General features: G+C 49.1%; 1 protein-coding gene across 2 annotated transcripts; it reads left to right on the plus strand.

The window, feature by feature from the left end:
- Window position 1: 1 nt before the first annotated feature.
- corin (corin, serine peptidase) lies at window positions 2-27,680 on the plus strand. 2 transcript variants are annotated; one of them, XM_078936851.1, is made up of 24 exons: window positions 2-135; window positions 3,882-4,026; window positions 6,234-6,563; window positions 7,413-7,521; window positions 8,373-8,477; window positions 8,686-8,897; window positions 8,970-9,083; window positions 11,350-11,457; window positions 11,995-12,105; window positions 12,234-12,356; window positions 12,839-12,940; window positions 13,010-13,241; window positions 13,571-13,713; window positions 13,791-13,898; window positions 16,641-16,754; window positions 16,828-16,938; window positions 18,396-18,519; window positions 22,284-22,412; window positions 22,496-22,545; window positions 22,651-22,837; window positions 22,906-23,068; window positions 23,141-23,249; window positions 24,224-24,357; window positions 24,498-27,680. In XM_078936851.1, exons 1-24 carry the CDS (start codon window positions 55-57, stop codon window positions 24,681-24,683), a joined length of 3,330 nt encoding a protein of 1,109 aa, XP_078792977.1. In that variant the 5' UTR covers window positions 2-54; the 3' UTR covers window positions 24,684-27,680. The 2 variants fall into 2 exon arrangements, with proteins under 2 accessions (XP_078792977.1, XP_078792978.1); XM_078936852.1 differs by lacking the exon at window positions 2-135 and adding an exon at window positions 2,514-2,682.
- Window positions 27,681-27,860: the final 180 nt, after the last annotated feature.

Consider the following 27,860-nt stretch of genomic DNA (forward strand, 5'->3'; position numbering starts at 1 on the left):
AGCCTGCAGGGGGGGGGCAGAGCAGACAGCTGGGGAGCAGCGGTCGGTCCAGAGATGACCTTCAGCATGAGGCAGCCACAACATGCAGAGCTTCAGTCACAGACTGGCCTTGAGATTCATGAAGGTCATCCGAAGGTCAGAGTCCAGAAAACAAAAATGCAGAATTATGCAGGAAGGAGGTTTCTTTACATTTTGCTGTTTGAATGCTGATGGTTTCTCACGATGAACAGTCTGCTTTCAAAATAAAAGCCAACCAGAAAACCAAAGGCTGCAGTTCCTCCTCTGACCACTAGAGGTTAAAACTGGAGGCCCACCTTTACAGACCCTGGAATTTAAAATGTCCACGTCAACGTCACACTGCTCCGTCTGCGGTGGTCTGTGCTCTGTCTGCGGTGGACTGCAGTCCGTCTGCAGTGGTCTGTGCTCCGTCTGCGGTCCGTCTGCAGTGGTCTATGCTCCGTCTGCGGTCCGTCTGCAGTGGTCTGTGCTCCGTTTGCGGTGGACTGCGGTCCGTCTGCAGTGGTCTGTGCTCCGTTTGCGGTGGACTGCGGTCCGTCTGCAGTGGTCTGTCCTCCATCTGCAGTGGTCTGTGCTCTGTCTGCGGTGGACTGCAGTCCGTCTGCAGTGGTCTGTGCTCCGTCTGCGGTCCGTCTGCAGTGGTCTGTGCTCCGTCTGCGGTCCGTCTGCAGTGGTCTATGCTCCGTTTGCGGTGGACTGCGGTCCGTCTGCAGTGGTCTGTGCTCCGTTTGCGGTGGACTGCGGTCCGTCTGCAGTGGTCTGTCCTCCATCTGCAGTGGTCTGTGCTCCGTCTGCGGTCCGTCTGCAGTAGACTGCGGTGGTCTGCGCTCCGTCTGCGGTGGTCTGCGGTCCGTCTGCAGTGGTGCATCTGGATTGACACAAAAACTGTAAAGTTTTTTCTCCATCATTTCTGCGTGACGGTCGTCTCTCCACAAGGTTTATGTCTATTTTCAGTCTGTTAGCTCGTCATGTCGCGGCAAAAACCCGGAAAACAGGAACCGGGTCCTGGTTGCAACATAAAAATGTATTTCATTTTGTATTTAAGGTGATGTGCCCACGGACCAGTAAGTAGAGGTGTTCTCTTAAATCAGGTTAATGCAGCTCTTCTTAGTATATTGCAGTCCTGGTTTTTACCCAGAATCCTCTAGGTGTCTTTTTTTTAAATCATTATTTAGTCTTTTTTTTTCATTACTTTTTTAATTAATCTTTAGTGTAATTACTTTAGAATTGAAAGGAAACTTATTTAAATAACTTCTGTATTTATTTGCATTCATCACTGTAAAGGCCCTACAAAAAACAAAAAAAAAACGAAGGTACAACATTGTTTAGCAGAACAATCGGGAGGAAAAAAAAAAAAGCTTGCTGGGTCCAGTCAAGACGACAGGTTCCCACTTAGTTGGAAGTTCAGATGCATTCTGAGAAGAAAACCTGGTTGAAAACTGCTGTAAGACTAGTAACATTTCAGACCAAGGACGAATATTCGCCAGCGTTTTTTGTGTTCACACCCAGGCGATTTTCGCTGACGATGAGCCGAGCGAACATGCAATTTCATTCCCTGACATTAGATGGCGCTTAATGTAAACAGAAACACTCCTGTACACAAGGTGGCGCTGCGCAACTTTACGCTTCTTAAAGTCGCTTTTCACTCAGAGGAAGAGAGCAAGTATTTACGCGCTTGTCAGAATCAAACAAAGAAAACATGAATATTTCAAGCACCAGTAGCTCCAACTGGTGTTTGGTTCGGGGATATTTTAGAATGGCCGTCATTATTGCTTCACGGCTGTGTAGACGCTACTCGGCGTCTATCTTCTTCGCTGGTATGTGTGCTCAGCAAGGCAGTTTTGTGTTTGAGCGCCCCCAAGTTGTGTTTTACTGTAACTTCAGAAGCTCCAGACACGTGTGCAAAAGCGCCGTTCTCATTGGTCGAATAGATTTCGACGCGACGCGTCAAAAAAAAAAAACGAACCTGAGGCGTTTTTTTTTTTTTGACGCGTGGCGTTTTTTCGCGTCGGTGTGCACACTCTCATTGGTGCCCTTTGTTTAGTCACGAGGCGTTTTCGCCAACGAAATTCGTCCCGGTGTGAACGGGCCTTTAGAGTACGTCGTTTGGTTCATTTAAATGTTTTTGTTTTGAAATGTAGTAATAAACTTTTAGTTTGTTATCCTTGAAATCTGGTTGGTTTAAAGGTTTTATAGATTTCAGGGACCTGTCCCCCCCCCCCCCCCCCCCCCCTAACGCCCCTCCCCGGGCCCCGCATAAGGTGGACACGGCCCTGACCGGGAAGCAGATCAAAGGCGGCTTTCATCTGTCTTTGATCCGATTTCAGCTTCATTAAAATTCTCATTTAGAAAACCGGAAGTTCCCGTTTACGTCTCTGAAAGTCCCGATCCACATCCAACTCTGGCAGGTTTGGGGTCACGTGACCAGCGGCCGCGTGTTTGGATTTAGTCCTCATAACAGCCTCACATGCTAAGTACCTGCGCGTGCGCGCGTATTAGAGAGAGTGGGAAAGCGATGGGGCGGAGCCTGCGGGTCTCGTGCCGCTTAGTTAGCGCTCGGCTCGCGGGCGGCGGGCAGAGGAATGGTCTCGCGCTCGGCAGCAGCAGGGCATGTCCGCGCGGCGGGACTTCTTCCCGCGTGTCACCTTGAACGGAGCGGCAGCGGTGAGTGTCCGTCTGTCCTCGCGCCCCTCGCCAGTCTACTGCGCAGGAGCAGAAGCTCCTTAACTCACCTGGGAAGTTTTTTACTGTTTGTTTGTGACGTAGGGCTGTTTATCCTCAATCACGTGACCGTTCTTCTGAACGCATGATTCTTCTGGAAGATCAAACCCAAATAAATAAATCTGAAAGATCAGCTGGAGGTGAGGAGGTCCGACCCGGATGTCCTGAAGTTCAGGCATCTGACGAGTCCAGACCCACGACCTCACCTGGAGGAAGGAGAACCTTCTACATTTACGTTTGGTTCTGGGGAACCGCTTCCTCACACCAGAACCTTCAACGTGCTGGTTCTGAAGCCCTCGCCTGCTGGGTCTCCTCAGGTTCTGAGCTTTGGTGTAGCAGTGATGTTCTGCAGCTGCTGAGGAACCGTGTGACCCAGACTCTGGAGGAAGAACCTGCAGGAACAGAGGAAGCTGAGAACGTGGATCACAGCTGGATGTTTTGGTTCTGACGGGTCAGGGCTGGATGTTCTGGTTCTGACGGGTCACAGCTGGGCGATCCTCTGCATGCAGATGAACCGGTTTCTGAAGGAATCAGCTCAGACGCGGTTCCTCACACGTCTGAGGATTTCATAAAAATGTTTCCAGTTCTGGTTCTGATCCGAAGGAGAACCTCAAATGTTACAGCTCGGTTTGTGCTGCAGGAACGTTTACAGAACGTCAGGAGAACGTTAGAATATTAGGAGATCTGGACAGAAGTTCAGAGAACTTGAGGTGAACTCCGGAGTCTGTTGCCGTGACGACCCCGTCCTCCCAGAAGTCTCTTCCATATCATGACCCCTACCATGTTTCCATGGTAACGGAGCAGACAGCATCTCTGCTTTAGGTTTGGGGGGAGTGGGGGTGTTTGGTCATTGATGGAGCTTAGGTATGGAGAACCCCCCCCCCCCCCCCCCACATCTCCTCTGACGCCTGAGGGGGTCTCATGTGGGGGGCGGGGTTACGCAGGCAATGGAGGGGTGGAGGGGTTGGTGGTGGTGTCGGGTTTTGTCCGGCCGTCATTCTGGGTCAGAAATAACTTTGACGAGTCCAACGGAAACTCTGAGAGGCAGAACCCCCCCTAAACACAGCCCGGGGGGGGTCCCACACCGTGACCCGGACCAGAACCGATCAGGTGTCTGAACCTTTCTCTGCCACCCCCCACAGAACCCGACTGGAGCACCTGAGGGGAAGATGGAGGCGTGTCCTCACAAGCTGGGGTCCACCAATCACCCGCGGCTCCTCCTCTGCATCCTGGTTCCTGCCGTCAGCCTGCTGGCCGGACTGCTGCTGCTGGTTCTGGTTCTGACGGGTACGGACTCGCCGCTGTCTGTGACTGGTGCGGTAACTAGTGTAATCAGATTACTAGCAGTTGCTCAGGAATGACCTGGGAAAGGGGAGGGGCTTGTGTGGACGCTGCAGGTGTTCTGGTCCTTTGATCATCTGCAGCTTCTTCAGCGTGAAGACATGATGGAAGGAGAACAGGAACGAGATGAAAGAGTCCTGGAGGAGGAGGGGGTGGAGCAAAGAGAGAGAGATGAAGAAGAGAGAGAGGGATGAAGAAGAGAGAGAGGGATGAAGAAGAGAGAGATAAAGAAGAGAGAGATGAAGAAGAGAGAGATAAAGAAGAGAGAGATAAAGAAGAGAGAGATGAAGAAGAGAGAGATAAAGAAGAGAGAGATGAAGAAGAGAGAGATGAAGAAGAAGAGAGGAAGTTGAAAGGAACAAATGGAATAAGAAAGAAAGCATAAAAAGAAAGAGGGATGAAAACAGAAAAACAGGGTTTAAGCAGAACGAATGGAGGAAAAGGAAAAAGTTTTTTGATTCTTCTTTCTTGTTTTTAATCACTCCTCTTTTTCTTTGATCATTTCCTTCTTTCTTTCTTTCATTCTCTCCTCTCTTTTTTCCTGCTCTCCCCTCCTCCTCCTCCTCCTCCTCCTCCTCACGTCTTCATCCTTCTATTCTCTGGATGGCAGCAGAAAATGGAGGGATGATGCGGCGTGTAGGAGGACAGATGACACATTTACTGTTATTTACTCCTCGTGCACGTGTGCGCGTGTGTGTGCTTTATGTGGTTGCCATGACAGCTCCGTGTCTCAGCCAATCAGAGGAGGGTAGGGAGGAATTCCAAACATTCACCTTTAAAGAGGAGCCCTCCTCTGTTCTTCATCCCTCCTTCCTCTGTCTGTCCTCCTTCATTCCTCTCGTCCTCCTCCCTCCTTCCCTCCCTCCATCCGTCCTCCACTCGTCTTGTCCTCCTCCCCCCATCCCTCCCTCCCTCCATCCGTCCTCCGGCGCCTCCCTGGAGGTCGTCTGCTTCTCCTTTACAAACGTCTCCTCAGAGATGAGAGACATGAACCCTGTGACCTCCCCGACATGACATCCCATAATTCTGCTTGTTAGAGACCAGATTTCCGGATGTTTCTGAAAATCCCAACCTGAGGTTCTGACTCGTTCCTCCTGATGGTTCTGCTGGTCCGGCTCACGCGTCCAGAACCACCCAGACGTTCCTCCAGACCAGCAGGTGGCAGTGTGCCGTCTTCTGATTGGTTCCTTCCACCAATGATTGACACTCCAGCAGAACAAAGAGCTCTCTGTGTTCTGCTGAGTCTTATTTTGAAAGGACATTTTATTGGAACCAGAGCTGTGGACTCGTTTCCAAATGTTTTTCCAAAGTTCTGTGTTGTTGTTCTGCTCCGATCCTTCACACCACGGCCCAGCAGGACCCGGTTCAAGTCCAGAAGGACCCGGTTCTGGTCCAGAAGGACCGTTTATTTTGAAGGCTGCAGCGTGTTTGTCCTCTCAGAACCGTGACAGAACCCGTGGAGAACTCTCTCCTCTGTTTGTTGACGACATCTGGGCTTTGATGGCCTTCATGTCTCCTCTCTGTGGCTGTGTCCGAATTAGGGGTTAGGGCGGTAATTCGGACACAGCCTGTGTGACCCTCCAGTGGGAGGAGCATCAGAACCGGACCGGTCTGCCACAGTTCTGCATGTCCGGTCTGGTGGTGAACGCTGGATCAGGAGCTGCTCTGAACCAGAACCAGAGAGGCAGACTGAAGCTGACGGGTCCAGCAGCTTCACCTGAGGCTGATGGACCCGTCCGGTCCAGCAGCGTCTCTGTAGAACCGCAGGAACCTGCATGAAGGTCCATCTGGACTCTGAATGTCAACTCATCAGATGTTCCAGGACTCATGGAGGATTTCTGCTCTTTGACCTTCATGAGAGAAACCCGTCTGGAGATGTTTGTCCTGAGCGGGACCTCTGGTTCCAGAAGGGGAGGAGCCTGCTGCTGCGTTGGCGTCAACGTCACGCCTGCAGGGATGAGAACCTATGAGGTTCTGCAGGACAAACGTTCTCCAGTGTTCTGCAAAAACAAGAACAACATTTCCAGTTCCACAACGGATGTGAAGTCTGGTTGAGGAGAATATGATAGAACCTGAGGGTCTGTGCGTGTCGGACCCGTCCATCCTCTGATGACCAGACGATCAGCTCCTTGACCTTCTGTCTTTGTCTGCAGGTGTTTTCGGAGGCGGCCTCCTGGACTCGAGTCCCCTCCCCTCCCCCGAGCCCATGGCAGACTCCGCCCCCAGTTACCATAGCAACAGCACAAACATTCCCTCCTTCTCCAAGCTGGAGGCAGAAAACGTCACTTCTGTTCTCCAGAACCGCAGTGAAGACCTGGTCCAGACCAGCCAGACCACGCCCACCACTGTCAACCCTCCTGGCTCCTCCTACTCACAGACTCCGCCCACTCCGCCATATACAAAGCTTCCTGATTGGCTGTCATCTGTGACATCATTAGGTACTGTCTGGCCAAAGAGCGGCCCCACCTCAGCACCTGACACAGGTATGTGTGAAAACCCCAACTGCAGGGAATTATGGGAGATGTAGTCATAGTTTGTAGAGAACCAAAGAAAGATGAAGAGGATAAACGTTGATGTGACGCTCCTCCTCCTGCTGAAGCATGGTTCTGGTTCTGATCCAGACCCGCCTGCTGCAGCTGAGGACGGCGTGGATCAGAGCAGGTTCTGGTGAAGGTTGAGTCTGAGGATAAATCATTTATCAGGGCTGGATGGGCGACGCCCCCCTGCCTCTGTCCTTCAGCCTCTCTGAGGAACAGGAAGTGGAGCTGAATGCTGATGAGTCCCCCCCCCCACGCTCTGATTGGATGAGCCGCGGTCACCGCACTGAAGTGGAAGTTTGACCCCCACCTTCAGTCATCAAATTGAAGTCCAGCTGCAGACCCGAATGACCTGCTGCAGGGGAACCGAGGCTGGATCCAGATTCTGGTTCAGTGGCTCCACAGAACCGGAGCTGTCGGGTCAGCAGAGCGCCACGCTGAGCGCCACGCTGAGCGCCACGCTGAGCGCCACGCAGAGCGCCACGCAGAGCTTCAGACATGCAACAGGAGCAGGAAACCAAAGCTGATGGTTACCTTAACAGACAAATGTGACTACTGATGCATGAGTCAGCAGATTAGCTGTAGATCACCAAACAAACCCCCCCATTCTGGGTGAGAAGACCCCCACAGATGGATCATTATCACAGATGTTCTCAGGTGTTTGTCTGTAGTCAGGGTTTTCAGCAGATGTTTTTACTCTAAGGTTTCATCATCTGGGATGTTCCTGCCTCATGGCTGCTAACCCCCCCCTCCGTGGGGCGCTAACAGAGTTCTGGTTCTGTCTCCTCCCTGAAGGCTGTCAGCTGGTCCTGGAGCCTCAGTGTCACATGCTGCCCTACAACCAGACATGGCTGGCGTCTTCTGTGGCCGTGGTGAAGAGCACGGAGGTGGACATGCTGCTGAGGTGACTCACCTGTTCCCTCACCTGACCAGCTGACGTGCACACACACGTGCACACACTGATGGGTACAGAGCTGCCTCACACGCCACTAACCAGACCATCAGGAGGGCTGATCTGGATTCTTCCCCCACCCCCCAGCTCCTCCCTGTCCTTCTAGATGATAACATATTTAAACAAATAAAGTAGTGATCATAGTTTTTATAATCCAGGGCTCTACATAGTCACACTATGGAGTTTCTAGGGTGGGACTCTATAACTCTGCATTTGGAGGGCTAAATGTAGAGGAAGGGGGAGGCCGTGGGGGCAGGGGGGGGGGCCATATGTGTAGGGGGAGCCGTGGGGGTAGGGGGGGGGGGGGGGGGGGGTATATGGGTACCGCATGTACATGTCAACATGCGGGTCAGCAGGCGGGAATCAAACCTGCAACCTCTTGGACAGACATTTATCACTTTCTCTTTGTGCCATGGCCCCTCCACCAGTAAGTAGGTCAGGTCATGACCTTTTAGTGAACTCTGCCAGTCCACCTTAAGATTTAAGTTGGATCTTTTTCTTTTGGTTCTGAAAAAGCTAAACTAGCTAATGAGGCTAAGGCTAACACGGCGACACTGACGTCTGGATCAGTGTTTCCGTGTAAACCTGTGGTTAGCCTCTATTGATCGGTAGACTGAAGGATTGTGGGTAATCTCCTCATGTTTAGTGTGTGGTGTCAGCAGCAGATGACTGACAGATGATCTGAGGTCATGATGAAGCTGATCCAGATAGGTTTGAACCCTGCAGAACCCCTCAGGTGGGGGCGTTCCTGTGCGAGAGCGTCCTCCACCCTGCAGGCGTGTGACGCTGCGTCTGTGTTCCAGGTTCTTCAGCTACCTCGGCCGACTCTCCTGCTACCGACACATCATGCTGTTCGGCTGCTCGCTGGCGCTGCCCGAGTGCATCCCCGGCGGCGGCGCACACAGCAGGTAACGGGTCACCCCCCCAGGCGTGCCCCCCATTCATGTCAGCTGTTTGGACAGTAAGCAGAGCAGCAGCTGTGTCTAAAAATAACGCCCTGAAATCAGAACACACTTGTTCCTGTCAGAGGGCGGGGCGGGCCGAGGCCTCTGACAGGAAGTGCACTTCACGGCCGCCACAGCGCTCTGACGTGCACGTCTGTGTGTGCACGTGCAGGCAGGTGGTGCTGCCCTGCGCCTCCTTCTGTGAGGCGGCCAGAGAAGGCTGCGAGCCCGTCCTGCAGATGTTCAACGCCTCCTGGCCCGACTTCCTCCGCTGCTCGCAATTCAGCAGCATGATGTCATCGCTGGCTCCGCCCTCCTCACCTTCCCCCCCAGAAGCAGAAGGACCTGGGTGTTTTACTCCACGCCAGATCAAAGGCCGACCCTGTGAGTGTGCTGCCTTTGCGCTGGTCCCGTTATGATGACATCACTGCCCTGACTGCTCTGATTGGTCGACAGCCGTGTGCGGCGGGAAGGAGCACTTCCTGTGCGCCACGGGGATTTGCGTCCCTCAGAAGCTGGTGTGCAACGGCTTCAACGACTGTGACGACTGGAGCGACGAAACGCACTGTGGTGAGCGCGCACACGCACACTCACATGCACACACACTTTTGTTTGTGAACTGGAGTTCATTCAGTTTGTTGCCATGGTGATGAGTTTGATGGATGAACTACCAGCAGGAAGAGAACCTCCAGAACTTTGTGTTGTTGTCTGGTTGCCATGGAGATGAGGAAGAAAAGAAAATATAGACTGAATGTAAAGAAAGAGAGAGCCTTTTTTATTGAGGCTCTTTGTCTCTCGCCCTTTACTCCACCTTCCAGATGCAGCATTTGGGTCTTTGTGTGTCTTTGTGTGTCTTTGTGTTGCTGCAGAATGTGCAAACCCTACGATCACAGAAAGAAGAGACTGTTTGAAGATGAACAGAATAAAAACAAGTTCACTTAAACATAAACAGTTTATTATATAGGCTCAAAGGTTGGAAATGACTAAACTTTGATGAAAAATAACCAAAAGCCTAAATGAACACAAAGAGGGCGGAGCCTCTCTGTTCTAAGGGATAAACGGTGCTAAACTGTCTAGAGGAGGCTGCAGCGGCGATGAAGAGTTTAGAGGAGCCTGCAGTGGCGATGAAGAGTCTAGTTGAGGCTGCAGTGGCGATGAAAAGTCTAAAGGAGCCTGCAGTGGCGATGAAGAGTCTAGTTGAGGCTGCAGTGGCGATGAAGAGTCTAGAGGAGCCTGGAGCGGCGATGAAGAGTCTAGAAGAGCCTGGAGCGGCGATGAAGAGTCTAGAGGAGCCTGGAGCGGCGATGAAGAGTCTAGAGGAGCCTGGAGCGGCAAAGAAGAGTCTAGAGGAGCCTGCAGTGGCGATGAAGAGTCTAGTTGAGGCTGCAGTGGCGATGAAGAGTCTAGAGGAGCCTGGAGCGGCGATGAAGAGTCTAGAAGAGCCTGCAGTGGCGATGAAGAGTCTAGAGGAGCCTGGAGCGGCGATGAAGAGTCTAGAGGAGCCTGGAGCGGCGATGAAGAGTCTAGAGGAGCCTGGAGCGGCAAATAAGAGTCTAGAGGAGCCTGCAGCAGCGATGAAGAGTCTAGAGGAGCCTGCAGTGGCGATGAAGAGTCTAGAGGAGCCTGCAGTGGCGATGAAGAGTCTAGAGGAGCCTGCAGTGGCGATGAAGAGTCTAGAGGAGCCTGCAGTGGCGATGAAGAGTCTAGAGGAGCCTGCAGTGGCGATGAAGAGTCTAGTTGAGGCTGCAGTGGCGATGAAGAGTCTAGAGGAGCCTGCAGTGGCGATGAAGAGTCTAGAGGAGCCTGGAGCGGCGATGAAGAGTCTAGAGGAGCCTGGAGCGGCGATGAAGAGTCTAGAGGAGCCTGGAGCGGCGATGAAGAGTCTAGAGGAGCCTGGAGCGGCGATGAAGAGTCTAGAGGAGCCTGCAGCGGCGATGAAGAGTCTAGAGGAGCCTGCAGTGGCGATGAAGAGTCTAGAGGAGCCTGGAGCGGCGATGAAGAGTCTAGAGGAGCCTGGAGCGGCGATGAAGAGTCTAGAGGAGCCTGGAGTGGCGAGGAAGAGTCTAGAGGAGCCTGGAGCGGCGAAGAAGAGTCTAGAGGAGCCTGCAGTGGCGATGAAGAGTCTAGAGGAGCCTGCAGTGGCGATGAAGAGTCTAGAGGAACCTGGAGCGGCGATGAAGAGTCTAGAGGAGCCTGGAGCGGCGATGAAGAGTCTAGAGGAGCCTGGAGCGGCGATGAAGAGTCTAGAGGAGCCTGGAGCGGCGATGAAGAGTCTAGAGGAGCCTGGAGCGGCGATGAAGAGTCTAGAGGAGCCTGGAGCGGCAAAGAAGAGTCTAGAGGAGCCTGCAGTGGCGATGAAGAGTCTCATATCCCAGCAGTGTTGTTGGGAAAGCTCTCTCTGGAGCTGCAGGAGTTCCTCCAAACAAAAGCATCCTCTCCACCCGTGATGGAAGTGAGCTCAGAACTTCTGTCAGCGCTAGGCTTGACAGACAAAGATCTGGTAACCATCTCCGTGGTTTTCCCGCCTCTGAGGTGTTTGACCTTTGACCATCAGGAGGAGGATGTCATACAGAGGACCACAATGCATCTGTCTGTTTCTGTTTTTGGTTTGAATGTTAGCGTAACGTTGTGTGAGGAGTTCTACAGTTTTTCTTTCTGAGGGGATTTATCTGTGGGAAATACCTGATTGGTTGGTTGATTGATTGATTGACTGACATACTGGGGAGTTTCATTCAATCATTTCATAACTCAATAATACATAGACACCAACAGATGCTAAAATACTTCTTCAGGTTTGTACTCTCAGGTCATGTGACCTCCCTGCTCTCCTCCTCAGACTGCGCCGATGAAGAGTTCCGGTGCAACACCGGACGCTGTCTGCCCCCCCCACTAAGGTGTGACGGTTATGACGACTGTGGAGACCTGAGTGACGAACTCAACTGTGGTGAGAAAACAAACGTGTGGGAACTAAAGAGGTAGAGCTATATTTCTGTTTTCTCCTCTGGAGGTGGAGCTTCTGCTCTGTTTCTTCTCTGGAGGCGGAGCTTCTGCTCTGTTTCTTCTCTGGAGGCGGAGCTTCTGCTCTGTTTCTTCTCTGGAGGCGGAGCTTCTGCTCTGTTTCTTCTCTGGAGGCGGAGCTTCTGCTCTGTTTCTTCTCTGGAGGCGGAGCTTCTGCTCTGTTTCTTCTCTGGAGGCGGAGCTTCTGCTCTGTTTCTTCTCTGGAGGCGGAGCTTCTGCTCTGTTTCTTCTCTGGAGGCGGAGCTTCTGCTCTGTTTCTCCTCTGGAGGCGGATCTTCTGCTCTGTTCCTCCTCTAGAGGCGGAGCTTCTGCTCTGTTCCTCCTCTGGAGGCTGAGCTTCTGCTCTGTTCCTCCTCTAGAGGCGGAGCTTCTGCTCTGATCTCATGTTCTGAACGGTGGATGGGCGTTTCTTGGATCTTGGACTGCAGAAGTTCTAAAGCCCGTTTCCGTGTCGTGTCTTCAGTGTGCAATCTGTCCCGGGAGCATCGCTGTGGCGACGGCCGCTGTGTTTCCAGAGACTGGCTCTGCGACGGCGACCACGACTGTCTGGACAAGAGCGACGAGCTGAACTGCTGTGAGTCTGAGGTTCAGGTCTGCTCGTGTTCTGTGGAACCGCCCAGCGGAACATGGAACATCTGCAGCTGCAGAACCTGTTCAGTCCTGGTTCCAGCAGGTCCAGGTGAACCCCTTCTGTGTGTGCAGCCTGTAAGAGCCAGGGCCTGCTGGAGTGCGGGAACGGTCAGTGCATCCCGTCGGCGTTCCGCTGCGACGGAGAGGACGACTGCAAGGACGGCAGTGATGAAGAGCACTGCAGCCGAGAGCAGAGTAAGTTCTGCTCCACCCACCTCTGTGAAGACAGACGACCTTTTGACCTCTGCAGACATCTGCTTCACGTCTGTGTGCCGTGATGGCCACGCCCACATCTCATCTGTTCCAACCCCCTACATGAACGTAGGAGTCAGACGTCATCAGACATTTGGACTTAAGTTCAAAGCATTTAGATTTGACTGAAAAACTCTTCATCAGATCAGAGAACCTGAGGAACATTCCTGTTCCCACACCATGAGAACAGCTTTTTTCCCATGATTCATCATGGTTTCTGCGTCATGGAGGGATTCCAGGTCCATCTGCTAACCTAGTGTTTCTCTGTTTCCACAGACAAGAACCAGATGGTTCTTCACTAGTGGAGGTGGTTCTACGTGTTCTCCGTGTTCTCCATGTTTTCCGTGTTCTCCGTGTTCTCCATGTTCTCCGTGTTCTCAGTGTTCTCCATCCTCTGATCTCCACCTTCACCGTTCTTGTTCCAGCTCCTGGCGGTTGCGGTCCCGGTCAGCCCGTCTGCTCCGCCCCCTCCTGCCCGTCCACCTGCGAGGGAAACGGGGCCTGTGACCCCCGGAACGGCACCTGCAGTAAGTCGCCCGAGCCGCACAGCTGCTGTCGCCATGGAAACGGTCAGACCGGCATGTGTGGTGTTGCAGGCCGCTGTGAGCCCATCAGCCTGGAGCTGTGCATGAACCTGCCCTACAACCTGACCAGCTACCCCAACCTGCTGGGGCACCTGTCCCAGAGGGAGAGCTCCGTGTCCTGGGAGTCCTCGCTGTTCCCCGCTCTGGTCCAAACCGGCTGCTACCAGTACCTCATGTTCTACGCCTGCACGCTGCTGGTTCCAAAGTGTGACCCGGTTAGTCTGCAGAGGGTGCCGCCCTGCAGGTCAGTGACTAGTCTGCAGGTCCTCTGGTGTCACTGATGGTTTTCAGGCTCAGCGGGTTAGTTAGTCTGACCAGCTGGTCCATCAAAGGCTGGTTCTGTTGAACCAAGAAGCTCCAGTCATCCTTTGGTGGGTTAGTTATGTAGTGTTTGTAGGTGGACTGGTTAGTTGCTGGTTGATGGATCCATAGATAACTAGATAGTTGTGTAGTCGTTGGTTACGTTTGTTGGTTTCAGCAGCAGCGTTGGTGGACTGGTTCCTGGTTCTCTGGTTAGTGGGTGGAGCTTTGGGCTGTAACGACCTCCGGCTCTGTCCCGCCGCCGTCCCGCAGGTCTCTGTGTCGTGACGCCAAAGAGAAGTGTGAGTCGGTGCTCAGCATCGTCGGCCTGCAGTGGCCCGAAGACTCGGACTGCAGTCAGTTCCCAGAGGACGGGGGGGACGCCGCCTGCCTGCTGCCGGAGGACGGGGTCGACGGTATGCAGTCTGAGGCTGCTGAGTCTGAAGGGTCGGTGCTGTTTTGTTGAGTTGATGGTGTGTTGCTATGGCGACAGAGTGCTCCCCCAGCCACTTCAAGTGTCGGTCCGGTCGCTGCGTGCTGGGAATCAAGCGCTGTGACGGACACCTGGACTGTGACGACCACAGCGACGAAGAGAACTGTGGTGAGTGGCTACTGCCCCCCCCCCCCCCCCCCCCACTTACACATAAACACACACACACACACCCACACACACACACACACACACACACACACTGACTGCTCCCAGAAGAGGCAGCGAAAGATGAAGCTCACAACGGGAACGGGAGATTGACAGGAGTTTGCTCCGCCTACCTCCACAACATTCCAAAAGGAGCTAAAAGAGGTGGGAAAGAGGAACGTTTGGATGAGCCAACACATCTGTCAATCAAAAGCTCCACCTTTAATTTTGCACAAGTAACACCTGATTGTAAAAAACGTCCCACAGAATTTATTTTCAGGGACAGAAAACGGAGGCTCCTTCTCACCCCCATGTCCCCCCTCTATGGAGAGAAATTAGATTCAGTCGGATTTGTGCGTAAATTAGGATTTGTGCATAAATTTGGATTTGTGCGTGATTTGTTACTCACATAATACGTTTTGTGTATACCGTAATTTCCGGACTATAAGCCGCTACTTTTTTCCTGCGCTAACAGTCCTGCGGCTTATTCAGTGACGCGGCTAATTTATGGATTTAATTGGCTTACGCCATGTACGTAGTTTCGGACTCAGTGTATAGTTTGAATTCTCTATCCAACTCCAAGCAACAAGGCAATTATTTTTCAACACACCTCTAAGCAGCCAAACAGCATGGACGTCACTTCAGGTCTTAGACACTTCAGTCATGGTTCAACAAAAAGAAACTCGCATGCCCAGCCGCATCCCAGAATCCTTTGGTGCCATTAGACCCAACGTGCACGTGATCGCCACTACATTATGATGCAGCTTTCAAGTTAAAAGCAATCGTTAAAAGCAGCGTGAAAAAATCCACCATCACCAACGGGTTTGGAAAAGCCGGTCAGCTGCGTGACGGAATAGCTGCAATCTGCATCCTGGCTGCACGTAAATATGTGGGAATAACATCAGCCTTTATTTTGTCGGGACACGACTGGAAACACAAATTGATGTGGTCGTTTTAACGGTTATTAAGGACTGAGCGGAGTTTTGCATTGCAACGCTCACAGCCTCCGTGTGAGCTGGAGACTGCGTGTCGTGTGAGCTGCGGGGCCGATGGCAGTCTGAAGGCTCCCACACGTAACAACGCATCCGCCCTCATACACAAAACGTACAGTATTAAGTCCGATTGCTCTGCACAGACACGATTTGCTCCGTCCACCGGCGCAATGGGGACGAAGCGCTCCTCCCTGAAGCCGCCCTGGCCAGAGGTGTCGGAGTAGATAGGAAGGGGAGACAAGAAGCGCGCGGGGCGAGCGTGGAGCGCAGAGGCTTCTGACCCATGCGCCGCGCTGAGACGCGCGTATCACGCTGAGGTGCGCGCTTTTCAGTCGCCGCTGCTGTATTTTACCGGTGGGTTTTTTAACCAGTCCTGTTACTCCCATAACGCTGCCGCGACACAAGCGGAAGGAGAGCTTTACCCGTTCACCCCTCCATGCACTGCTGATACCTGCTCATTCTTAAACACGTACAACAGAATGGCGAGCCGGGCGTTGGCCCCGCCTTTAGCCCCTGAGACTCATGGGAAATGGGGAATCGCGGATGTAAATTTCCTCATCATAACTGAGGGATGTAATGTTGATTATATGGTTACTGTTTGTAATTTTATGAATGATACCTAGATTGTCAATAAGTAAAAATAAAATGAAATAAAAACACCATAACTGAGGAACTTGTGAACAGAATAGACGTGCATACTGGTTGGCAGATGTTGGTATACTCAAATACATGAGCCTGAGGCAAAGCTGACTCCTCCCACAGTGTGCTAATGAATCACACTCACTCTGGGAGTCAGGACGTGATTTGTCAGGATAACAATGTTGCCTAATACATGCGGCTTGAACTCCGCCGCGGCTTGTGTTTGTATAAAAGTAATTAAACACGTGAAAAGGGGTGGGTGCGGCTTGTAATCGAGTGCGCTTTGTAGTCCGGAATTTACGGTAAGTTAAAAAAATATAAAATGAAAAAAATACAAACTGCAATTTACGTATGCAAAAATTAAGATTACAACAGCTTAAAACTACTCACACACACATCTTTAAAAACATGCACGAGTCCCTTGTTACGCACACACAAAGCCAAAGTTACGCACGGATCTACCGTGAGACTGTTTTCACGTCTCACAAATTCGTCCGTAAGTGGTGCGTTTAAATACCAGTGGAATGCTCGGTCATTAGAACTTTCCTATCAGCCTCTCAGAGAATAATATACTTTTAATATATATATTAGCGTTTACAAGTGAACGTCATATTCTCAGATAATAATTTTTATTTTCCTTTAAAGTTTTTTTAAGCCCTGCTACACCCACTGAAGGAAATACGTTTAGAAGGGAAGGCTGATAGGAACATTCTAATGACCGAGCATTCCACTGGTATTTAAACGCAGCACTTACGGACGAATTTGTGAGACGTGAAAACAGTCTCACGGTAGATCTGTGCGTAACTTTGGCTTCGTGTGTGCGTCACAAGGGATTCGTGCGTGTTTCTTAAAGATGTGTGTATGTTAGTAGTTTCAAGCTGTTGTAATCTTAATTTGTGCATACGTAAATTACATTTTGTATTTTTCTCATTTTATATTTTTTTTATTTATACACAAAACGTATTATGTGAGTAACAAATCACGCACAAATCCAAATTTATGCACAAATCCTAATTTACGCACAAATCAAGAATTACGCACGCACAAATCCGACTGAGTCTAATTTCTCCCCCAGGCTGTTCTGAGCGCGCTCTGTGGGAGTGTCCGGCCAGCAAGGCGTGCATCAAGCCCAGCATGATCTGTGACGGGTTCTCGGACTGCCCCCTGATGGAGGACGAGGCTAACTGCAGTGAGTTCCTGCGTGTCTGCGGTGCGTTCATGGTCTGTGATGACGGTAGGATAACGCCGTGACTCGTCCTCAGCCGTCTGCAGAGACAACGAGCTGGCCTGCAGCAACCACCAGTGTGTCCATCGGACGCTGTGGTGTGACGGGAAGAAGCACTGCTCGGACAGTTCTGACGAGTGGAGCTGTGGTAGGACCCACACTCACCTCTAGAACCTCCAGAACCTCTAGAACAGGGGTCGGGAACCTATGGCTCGCTAGCCATATATGGCTCTTTTGATGGTCACATGTGGCTCGCAGACAAATCTTTAATTATACTTTTTTTTTTTTTTTTCATTAGACCAGTCCTTCTCGGGCGCGATGCGATGCCAGAGGCCCGCAGTAGTAGCGGTGCTTGGAGAACAAAATCTGCGCCAGCGCTATCAGTTACTGTTTTCTATTATTTCACAGAGTTTGTAGCAGCCGTAAACCTGTTAATTGCCGTGCCTAAAACTGCGCGCTCCTGTCTCTGAGAAAGAGCGCGCGGTAGCGGGGAAGGGATGTGTGAGGAAGAAAGCAGAGGGTGGTGGGGCACGGCCAGTAAGGTGATTCGCACAGGGATTGTAAAAACGTAAAACCCGCTGCCCGTCACTCACTGCAGTGTGTGAGTGTGTGTTTGGCTCCACGTCTGTCTCACATCTACAGAACATTCAGACCTACGATGACGTTTAAAGTCTCAACGCCTGCATGAAGCAGAAACTCACCACGTATCAACCAGACTAGACCATCAGCAAAACCACCACGAGAAATACTCATCATTTATCAGCAACAGCATAACAATGTTATTAAAAAGAATCAACAGACTTATTGTACTTTAAAAATGTTGAAATTACATCAAATGCACACATTCATTTGTATATTTAGTTTTAAACATATCGTCGCGGACTGAGTTTAACTTGGCTGTTGGGCCGCGTTAAAAGTTCTGGAGTTCATTGAACGCATCAAGCAGAGATCTGATTGGCTCTCAGTTCTGTCACTCAGCCTGTTGTTAGGTAGTTTGGACCAATGGGGTTCAGCTATGGGCCGAATAAGGGAAATGGGAGGGTTGATGCAGCAGTGAGAGAATATAAAGTTGGGAGAAGCGCTCTCTCTCGTCTCAGCGGGAGAGATTCAGGAGTTGATGAATTAATTGTACGGCGTTCGTTGTGGTCTACAGTAACCAGAATAAAGAACCTTAAAAGAGGTTATGTCTCCGTGCCTCAGTGTGGGAAAGAGACACTACATTAATGTATGGCTCTTTTGAAATTACAATTAAAAATATGTGGCGTTTATGGCTCTCTTGGCCAAAAAGGTTCCTGACCCCTGCTCTAGAACCTCTGAGACAGCAGGCACACAGCAGCTGAGAACCCACCATCAGGTCACATGACTGAGGCTGGGAGGTCATGACCTCATTCCTGCTGTCTGCTGAGGTTCTGGTCTGAGGAACGTTCCCTCCTGGAACCTAATGTCTGTCATGTCCAACATCCCCGCAGCAGGTTCTGTCAGAACGTTCTGATCCAGGGTCAGCCTGAGACCAGATGTGACCACAGAACCCAGCCCAGCTTCAGTTCTAACCTTTGACCTGCAGAACCTTCAGAGGTCTTCAGGTTCCTCTGTGTGTCTCTGCAGTTTCTCTGTCGGATCAGTCCGGTTCTGTTCTGACCGTCTTCAAGACGGCTGCAGAGTACCAGGTGTGTGCAGACGAGTGGAACCACCAGCTGAGCAGCCTGACCTGCAGCCAGCTGGGACTAGGGTAAGGTTAGTAACACACACATGTGTATGCACACACACACACAATACAAACGCACATGTGCATGCACACACACACACACGTGTATGCACACACACGATACAAACGCACATGTGTATGCACACACACACACACACACACACGATACAAACGCACATGTGCATGCACACACACGCACACACGTGTATGCACGCACACACACATGTGTATGCACACACACACACACGATACAAACGCACATGTGTATGCACACACACACAATACAGACGCACATGTGTATGCACACACACACAAACACACACACGATACAAACGCACATGTGCATGCACACACACGCACACACGTGTATGCACGCACACACACATGTGTATGCACACACACACACACACACACACGATACAAACGCACATGTGCATGCACACACACGCACACACGTGTATGCACGCACACACACATGTGTATGCACACACACACACACGATACAAACGCACATGTGTATGCACACACACACACACACAATACAGACGCACATGTGTATGCACACACACACAAACACACACATTGCAACAGTCGGACTGTTTGTTGTGTCTGTTTGTTTGTTGTCTAATTTTTGCTTGTTTGTCTGTTTGTATGGTTGTTTGTCTGATTCTTTGTTGCGTTTGTGTTTTTATTGCCTGCTAGTTTGTTGTTTGTTTGTTGACTGTTTGTTGTGTTTTTTGTTGTCTGTTTGTTTGTTGTGTTTGTTTGTTGTTTGTTTGTTTCCTGTTTGTATGTTGTGTTTGTTGTTTGTTTTTTATTTGTCTTTGTTTGTTATCAGGGGCCTGTTGCACAAAAGTAGGATAAGGGATTAAGCCAGGATATCTTGGTGATCCTGGCTCAATTGATCCCCAATCTGGTTTGCACTAAAGCTGGGGTGTATTCCAGAAAGCAGGTTATGCTAGCTCCCACGATAAGTTTGAGGCTAAGAAAGTTGATAACCTCAGCTTTCTGTTCCAGAAATGGAGGTATGTTTCAGGATATGTCAAGTTGCCATAGCAACTCATGCTCTGAACATAACCTGGTCTGGAGCAGGTTTAGTTGAAGGTTAGTTTGTTTTCAGAGAGGTGAAGCAGCATGGCGTGTCCATTTGAAGATGATTTAGTGGATGAAGAAGCTCAGACAATACTTTTTCCACCATGAGAGGATGATAAGACCACATATGGATGTTGGAAAGATAAACTTTATTACTTTGATCTAACTTCATTATTTGATTCAGTTAAGATAAATCATTGTTATTGTTAAGTCAGCTTAGAAATAACACGTAGTTTTCAGACGGTTATTTTACTTTCATTCAAATTAATTCAATTAAGTAGGTGTAACTTTGGTGCTGCTGTTAGATCGGCACCGCAAGGGATTCTGGGATATCATTCCCTTTGCCTGTCTGGACGGATTTGGGTTTAAGTGTAGGTTTTTTACAAAATGTGTTTAGTTGTATAGCTGTTTTATTGTGTTTCACCGTGTTTTGCCGAGCTATTTTGTCCTATTATGCTTACGTCTCTGCACCATGAGTGAGAGTGAAGGAGAGGATGATGAGGTTATATAGCACCCCTACCACCTAAATATGTTATGACAGTGATGGAAACTTCTTAAATGAATTTTTGCACTCCGTGCATTTTTTCCCGTTCTTTTTATTGTTATAAAAATGAGCATATCTGCCAGCTCAAACTTAAACATATGAAAGTTCAAGAAATATAAGTAATTAAGATGGAAAAAAGATTAATGGAGTAATGTGACATTTAGTTAGATAAATACGTAAATTTGAGTTGTATAAACAATTATTGAGTTTGAATAAATTTTACTAAATTATTTAAATTATTTTTCAGCCATGTTACTTTTTTGATGGACTTGTATTTTTTTTCCGCCGTCATAAAAATCTCAGACTCCGTCTCACTTCCGTCTCAAGTGTCGCGCTTTCTTTTTTTTTTCTCCACGCGTTTCCATGGTGACTCCGTAAATCGGCGATCCATTGAGAATGTCTTTATGTACCTGCTGTGCACGTGCATTAACCCAGGGTTACCAAGTGGAGCGTAATTACGTTAACTCATATCCGGTCTTTTGGAACTGACATACCCAGAGTAAGCAAGTTCAGGAGGATTTCAGCCAGAGTTCAGGGTTAAAGTCAGGCTAGTTTAAACATGACTCCTGGAATACCCCCCAGGCTAAATTCCAGGATCTATTTACTCTCATCCCTAATGTCAGTCAGCAGTCGCCACAAATGGAAACCAATAGTTATTTCACTGCTCACTATACATTGTTATCACATATAACTAGACCCGCTGTCATTATTTAAACGTTTGTGATCATTAATTTCAATCATTTTGGATAAATAATGAGTTTTAGATGATGTTGCTATCATTAGATAATTTACAGTTTCCCATAGACTATAAGGCTATATGTAAAATGATAGAATATTAGGGCCACAGAGGGAAAAAAGACAAGTCATAATATTGTAACCAGTTGTTTTAAAGGAGGACAGTTGTTAAAATGACAGATGTGGGGCATTTCGTGAAATTGTACCTCAGTATGGTTTCATAAACGAAGACATGCTGATGTGCCAGAATATGAAGTATCACATTGTCATAACTATCAAAACTGTAAAAAGATGTTGCTTTTCTGCAGAAAGAACCAGCCTCATAAATTTATGACTTTATCCTTTTTTCCTTAGTGGGCCCTAGTACTCTGTCATATAAACAAATACACATTCAATATGAATATAAATACACAATGTGTAACATTATGTTCCTTTATTGAATAAGGACAAAACAAAGCAGGTAAACTACACTCAAAAAACGTTCACTTTGAATGAACATAAAAAAATTATGGAAATGATTTCCACATGATTAGACAGTTACTTGAACAAAAATGAATCATATTGGTCCTACTCAATGTACTTAGGTTCAAACTAATAAATTTAAGTTGATTCAATCTAAATACTGCAGTTGGACCCAACTTTAAATTAATATTGTTGCTCACTCTCAAAGGATAAAAGTTGATCCAACTTAATTGAATCACTTAACACAATTTATGTTGATCTAACTTAATGTTTTGCTTTAATTTTATTTATACATCTGACATTGGTAATGTTTTCCAAGGTTACAACCAATGGGTTTTAACTTTCACATCAAATACATGAATTACGCAGTATTGTCCCACTTCACAAGACAGGAGCTCAAATACCGTGAATACTGTCTTAAGTATTGCAACATTAACATTTTACCGCACAAGGCGGTTGGTCATCATCCTCTACCAAACTCTGACTCATGGTGCAGAAAAAAAATCAACATAACAGTTTAAATTACTAGTTAAAACAGAGTAAAACAGCTAGACAATAAAACCCACGGAAAAAAACTCACACTTAGACCCCAATCTGCCCAGATAGAAGCATGTTTAAACTAGCCTGACTTTAACCCTGAACTCTGGCTGAAATCCGTCTGAACTTGTTTACTCTGGGTATGTCGGTTCCAAAAGACCAGATATGAGTTAGCGTAATTACGCTCCACATGGTAACCCTGGGTTAATGCACGTGCACAGCAGGTACATAAAGACATTCTCAATGGATCACAGATTTCCGGAGTCGTCAGTTTTTTTTTTTGTTTGTTGTTTGTAGGATGCAGAACTTTTCCTACTGTTACCTGTCAGGTTACCACTCAGGCCCCGCCCCCCAGTATCACTCACACACACTTTCCAAACCGGCCTACAAGGTGACCCCCCCCTGTGGTTTTCTGCAGGGTTCCTTCCTCTGTTTCCATGGTAACAGATCAGCCTGGCGTCGCGGGCCGTCGCCGTTGGTTACATGTTCATCCGGAGTGGAATCTGAGGAACGGTTCTGCTCTGCAGGCCCGGCTGGAGAAGAGAAGGTACCAGTTTGGACCTCCTGAGACACCCCCCCCTTTGTTCTTCAGGTTCTGACCAGTTCTGACCGGTTCTGTGTTTCCTGCAGCCATGCCTGTCACTCCAGGAGGAGGGTTTCTGTCCTCTGCACCAGGGAGGGTAAGCCCCGCCCACCGCCGCTCCATGACAACCTTCAGCAGCAGCTGCCATCCTCTGTGGGCGGGGCCTCAGCCGTCTGGGCCTTAATACCGTTCACCCTTTCAGAGTGCGGCCAACGTCAGGTCGGGGGCGTGACCCGCCACAGGAGGAAGCGGATCCTGGGAGGGCGGGTGTCCCGGCAGGGGGCGTGGCCTTGGCAGTGCTCGCTGCAGAGCGGTCAAAGCGGGCACGTCTGCGGCTGCGTGCTCATCGCCCGGAAGTGGGTTCTGACCGTGGCCCACTGCTTTGAAGGGTGAGGGCGGGGCTTGTCACGAGCGCTGCACTGTGATTGGCCGTCACTGAGGTGGGCTTGTTTGTTAGGAGGGAGAGCGCCGACCTCTGGAAGGTGGTCCTGGGCCTGACCAACCTGGACCATCCCGCCGCCCACAGCCAGAGCCGCGGCGTGCGCTCCATCATCGTCCACCCGCGCTACAACCGCGCCGTGGTCGACTACGACATCAGCGTGGTGCAGCTGGACTCTGAGGTCAGACGGCGCCGCCCGGCTGCGTCACAGACACGCTGCGGCAGAACTGACGTGTCCGTGTTTGACTGACAGGTGGAGGAGACGGCGTTCGTCCGACCCGTGTGTCTGCCGCGGCCCGGCCAGCTCCCCTCCCCCGACTCCTACTGCTACATCACCGGCTGGGGTCACATGGGCAACCGGAGTGAGTCCACACCTTCACCACGCTTTGGGGGCGTGGCTTCAATGGGGGGAGGGGAGGGAACGATCTCCATCACAGCTTCACACTTTTGGACCAAAGGTCAGCAGGTCAGACCCCCAATGAGGATCTGACCTGCTGACCTGAAAGACACTGAGGAAGACTGTGGATGAAGAGAGAAAATCCTTCGTCTCTTTTCAGTGACAAATATTTCTGTTCATTTCAAAATAAAAGCACCTCGTCACTTCCACCGCACAAAAACACTTCAGTTCAGGCAAAAGTAAAGGAATTCTTCTGCATGAGTCATCTGGCTGAGCTAAATGTTAGCATTCAGAACCTCCACCTATGCTTTTATTGTGAAAAAACAAACATGATGATAAAATAAAAAACTCCAAACCTTATTGCTGCTTTTTTACAGATTCAGAAAATCATTTAAAAAATACTTTTTTAATCATTTTTATCACATCTGTAAGAAAAAAAGATTAAATCTGAACACACTTTGGAAACAGGAAGTGATGACATGAATGTGGAGAAACAGACCCGGGAAAGGTGGGCGGGGCTTCACGTTAGTCCTTTTCCTTTTTTTTTACTTGCTGGTGCTTTTATCAGTGTTCCTGTTTTACTATGTCATTTATTTTATATTTTACTGTATCTGTAGATTTAACTTCACGCCGCCTTGTTTGATTCCGCTCATATAAATAAATGAACTGTGACGTTCAGACACAGTGAGAGTTTGCAGCCCAGCAGAAGTCCGGCTGCTGGTGTATGTCTCCCCCTGCTGGTGGAGAGTCGTCACTGATGTCCTCTTAAGGTGGACTGAAGGAGATCAGATGAAGTGACGTTTGGATCTGCTAGTTAAAGGAATTTCTGCGTTGTCATTTCTGCGTTGAACCCGCACAGACGGACATTTCAGCCATGTTGAAACCGTCACGTCTAAAGGGGGCGTGTCTTATCTGCTGACTACGGCGTTTGTGTCCCAGTGCCCTTCAAGCTGCAGGAGGGCGAGGTGCGCATCATCTCGCTGCCGCAGTGCCAGTCCTACTTCGACATGAAGACCATCACTGCCAGGATGCTGTGCGCCGGCTACGAGGCGGGAACCGTCGACTCCTGCATGGTACAGCTCAGTTTTTAACCTGAAAGGATCAGAGCAGAGCCGTGGTTCTCAGGTTCTAGTGTCTCAGGGTTACGGACTAAAAATAATCCTAAAGGTGTTTTTTCTTTATCTGTCTGCTCGTGCCGCTGCTGCGGGCTCAGGGCGACAGCGGCGGACCGCTGGTGTGCGAGGAGGCGGACGGCGGGCGCTGGACGCTGTTCGGCCTGACGTCCTGGGGCAGCGTGTGCTTCAGCAAAGTGCTGGGACCCGGAGTCTACAGCAATGTGACGCACTTCACCCCCTGGATCCGGCAGCAGATCTACATCCACACCTACCTGAGCGACTGACGGCCTTCCAGCAGGAAGTGATGTCAGTGAGCACACGTCTTCACTTCCTCCGCCTGCATTTGGCCCACAGTGTCGGATGCTAACCGCTACACAGATGCTAACTCAGGGGTCGGGAACCTATGGCTCGCGAGCCATATATGGCTCTTTTGATGGTCACATGTGGCTCGCAGACAAATCTTTAATTATAGTTTTTTTTTTTCATTAGACCAGTCCTTCTCGGGCGCGATGCGATGCCAGAGGCGTGCAGTAGTAGCGGTGCTTGGAGAGAAAAATATGCGCCAGCGCTATCAGTTACAATTATCTATAATTTCACAGAGTTTGTACCAACTGGAAACCTGTGAATTGCCGTGCCTAAAACTGCGCGCTCCCGTCTCTGAGAAAGAGCACGCAGTTGCGAGGACGGGATGTGTGAGGGAGAAAGCAGAGGGTGGGGCTGAGGTGTTGTGGGGACAGGCAGTAAGGTGAATCGCGCAGGGATTGTAAAAACGTAAAACCCGCTGCCCGTCACTCACTGCAGTGTGTGTTTGTCTCCGTATCTGCATGTGATCAGTCTTTGTCACATCTACAGAACATTCAGACCTACGATCACGTTTAAAGTCTCAACGCCTGCATGAAGCAGAAACTCACCACGTATCAACCAGACTAAACCATCAGCAAAACTACCACGAGAAATACTCATCATTTATCAGCAACAGCATAACAATGTTATTAAAAAGAATCCACAGACTTATTGTACTTTAAAAATGTTGAAATTAAATCAAATGCACACATTCACTTGTATATTTAGTTTTAAACAAATTGTCGCGGTCTGAGTTGGATGGCTGTTGGGCCGCGTTAAAAGTTCTGGAGTTCATTGAACGCGTCAAGCAGAGATCTGATTGGCTCTCAGTTCTGTCGCTCAGCCTGTTGTTAGGTAGTTTGGACCAATGGGGTTCAGCTATGGGCCGAATAAGGGAAATGGGAGGACTGGAGCGGGAGCAGGGGAATATAAAGTTGGGAGAAGCGCTCTCGTCTCGGCGGGAGAGATTCAGGAGTTGCTGAATTAATTGAACGGCGTTTGTTGTGGTCTACAGTAACCAGAATAAAGAATCCTAAAAGAGGTTAAGTCTCCGTGGCTCAGTGTGGGAAAGGGACACTACATTATTGTATGGCTCTTTCGAAATTACATTTCAAAATATGTGGCATTTATGGCTCTCTTGGCCAAAAAGGTTCCCGACCCCTGTGCTAACTAGTCAGCTAGCAGATGGTCGCAGTGGTTCCACATTTGATTCCGAGCAGATGTTGGCTTGTTATTCAGAGATGCCATCGAACCTCCAACCATCAAGCTTAAGGTTTTGACGTTTCCAGGATGAAAAGTTCTTTTTCTTTTCCATTCACACAAAAACTTTACATTTCAGTTTATTAGTCAACACTATGACAATGTTTAAAAAAAAGACGTCTTCACTTGTTAAAGACAACAATGTCTTCAGTTTTCTTTCAGTTTGACTGAGACTGAAGCTCAATTCCATAAAGATGGTGTCATCTGCATAACGTCAGACTTTCTGTTCCGTCTGAATGCTGATGGAGAACTTTTTTATAAAATTCATGGGAGCATCACTAAATACATTTAAGGCACCAAGAGATTAAACAAACTCCATGGTTAAAAAGTTTGACTGAAACTAAACGTCTGCCAGTTTGGTTTGTGGTTCGAGGTCAGAAAGTATCCAAAGTCTTTTCTATTTTACTTCTGATTGAAAGTAAAGATGATGTTTTGTGTTGTATTTTAGCTGTTTAGAAGAGGAATTCTTCACTTCACTGAACTCACTGACGTTATTCCGTTCGCTAGCTTCCTCTTCCAATCTGTCAGGGAAAACTCACATCCAGAGATTCCCCAAATCCAGACTTCCCACCGGGACAACCGTCTCAGCAGCTTCCAACAGGAACATCTGTCTTTTCTTTACCTTCACCTCCAAGCATAAATGTGCTAATTATCACCAAAAGAGATTTGAATTAGGGTTGGCATAGATGCTAACAGCTCCTTAGCTTTATCCAAGTAACTAACAACTGTGACAAAGTAGTTTTTTAACCCGACTAACTCAGTAACACAATGACTGCCAACTTAGCGCCAGCTAGAATGTGAAGCACAAATGTAGCACATGGACATTAGGAAGTGTTCTTCTGTTTGTTAGCACGATGCTACGGTAGCGTTAGCCTAGCATACAACAACCCCAAACCACCTATCGCAGACGAGTCAGATCAAAAACTGATTCATAAAAACAAATGTTAGCGTTTCTACTGCAGGCAGAACCACATAAATGCACAAATTAATGATTAGTTTGCACAAACTCCACCTTCATCGTGTCCAGCGGCGCTCCCTGGTGTTTGGGCGCTGGCGTCCGCCATGTTTCCATGAGAGAGATGCCCCTCCCAAAAACAAAGTCCAGTTTTAGGTTTTTCTGTTTGACTTCCTGTTGTAAAGTTAAAAAAGTTTGAAAAAGCTGCCAACACTCACCTTGTGATGAAGGAAACTGATGAAAATGATGAAGGTAACAGTGTGGGTTAGTTTTTAAGACGATCCGTTTCCTGTTTCAATTATTAGCGGCTAACTAGAACTAGCTGAGGCTTCATGAGGCTTCCTCCCGATGTCTCGTTGTGTCGCTGGTGTGTGCGTCACCTTAACGTGAACACAGACTGTTCGACGTTCCTGCCGTGAACCCAGAAGACGGGTTCTCCAACACATCTGATCCAGAACATTCCAAGTAGCTGCTGCTCTTTGTGTGTTTGATTTTTTAAGAGTATTTTTCTACAGCTTTTTGTAAGCCATGCTTCTCACAGGGCTGCTGGTGTGTGTCTGAGAGCACACGTGTGTGACGTTTGTGTAAACACGCTGATGATAATGAAAGTCACCGACTGACCAGGTGCACCTGAAGGCCTCACGGACGGCCTGTGATGTTTGTCTAACCGTGAAGATTGTATGTGTATCATGTTGTATCACCAATAAACCTGTGTAACACACAACCTGTGTGAGTCTGTGACTCTGTCAGCATGTGTTTGTGTGAGTGTGTGTGTGCGTTTGTGTGTGTGTGTCTATGTGTTTGTGTGAGTGTGTGTGTGCGTTTGTGTGTGTGTCTATGTGTTTGTGTTAGTGTGTGCGTGCGTTTGTGTGTGTGTCTGCATGTGTGTGTGAGTCAGTGTTCC

The sequence above is a fragment of the Oryzias latipes genome, chromosome 18 (genome assembly GCF_053564925.1).
Source record: "Oryzias latipes strain Hd-rR chromosome 18, Olatipes_Hd-rR_3.1".
In the NCBI taxonomy this organism is placed as follows: Eukaryota; Metazoa; Chordata; class Actinopteri; order Beloniformes; family Adrianichthyidae; genus Oryzias; species Oryzias latipes.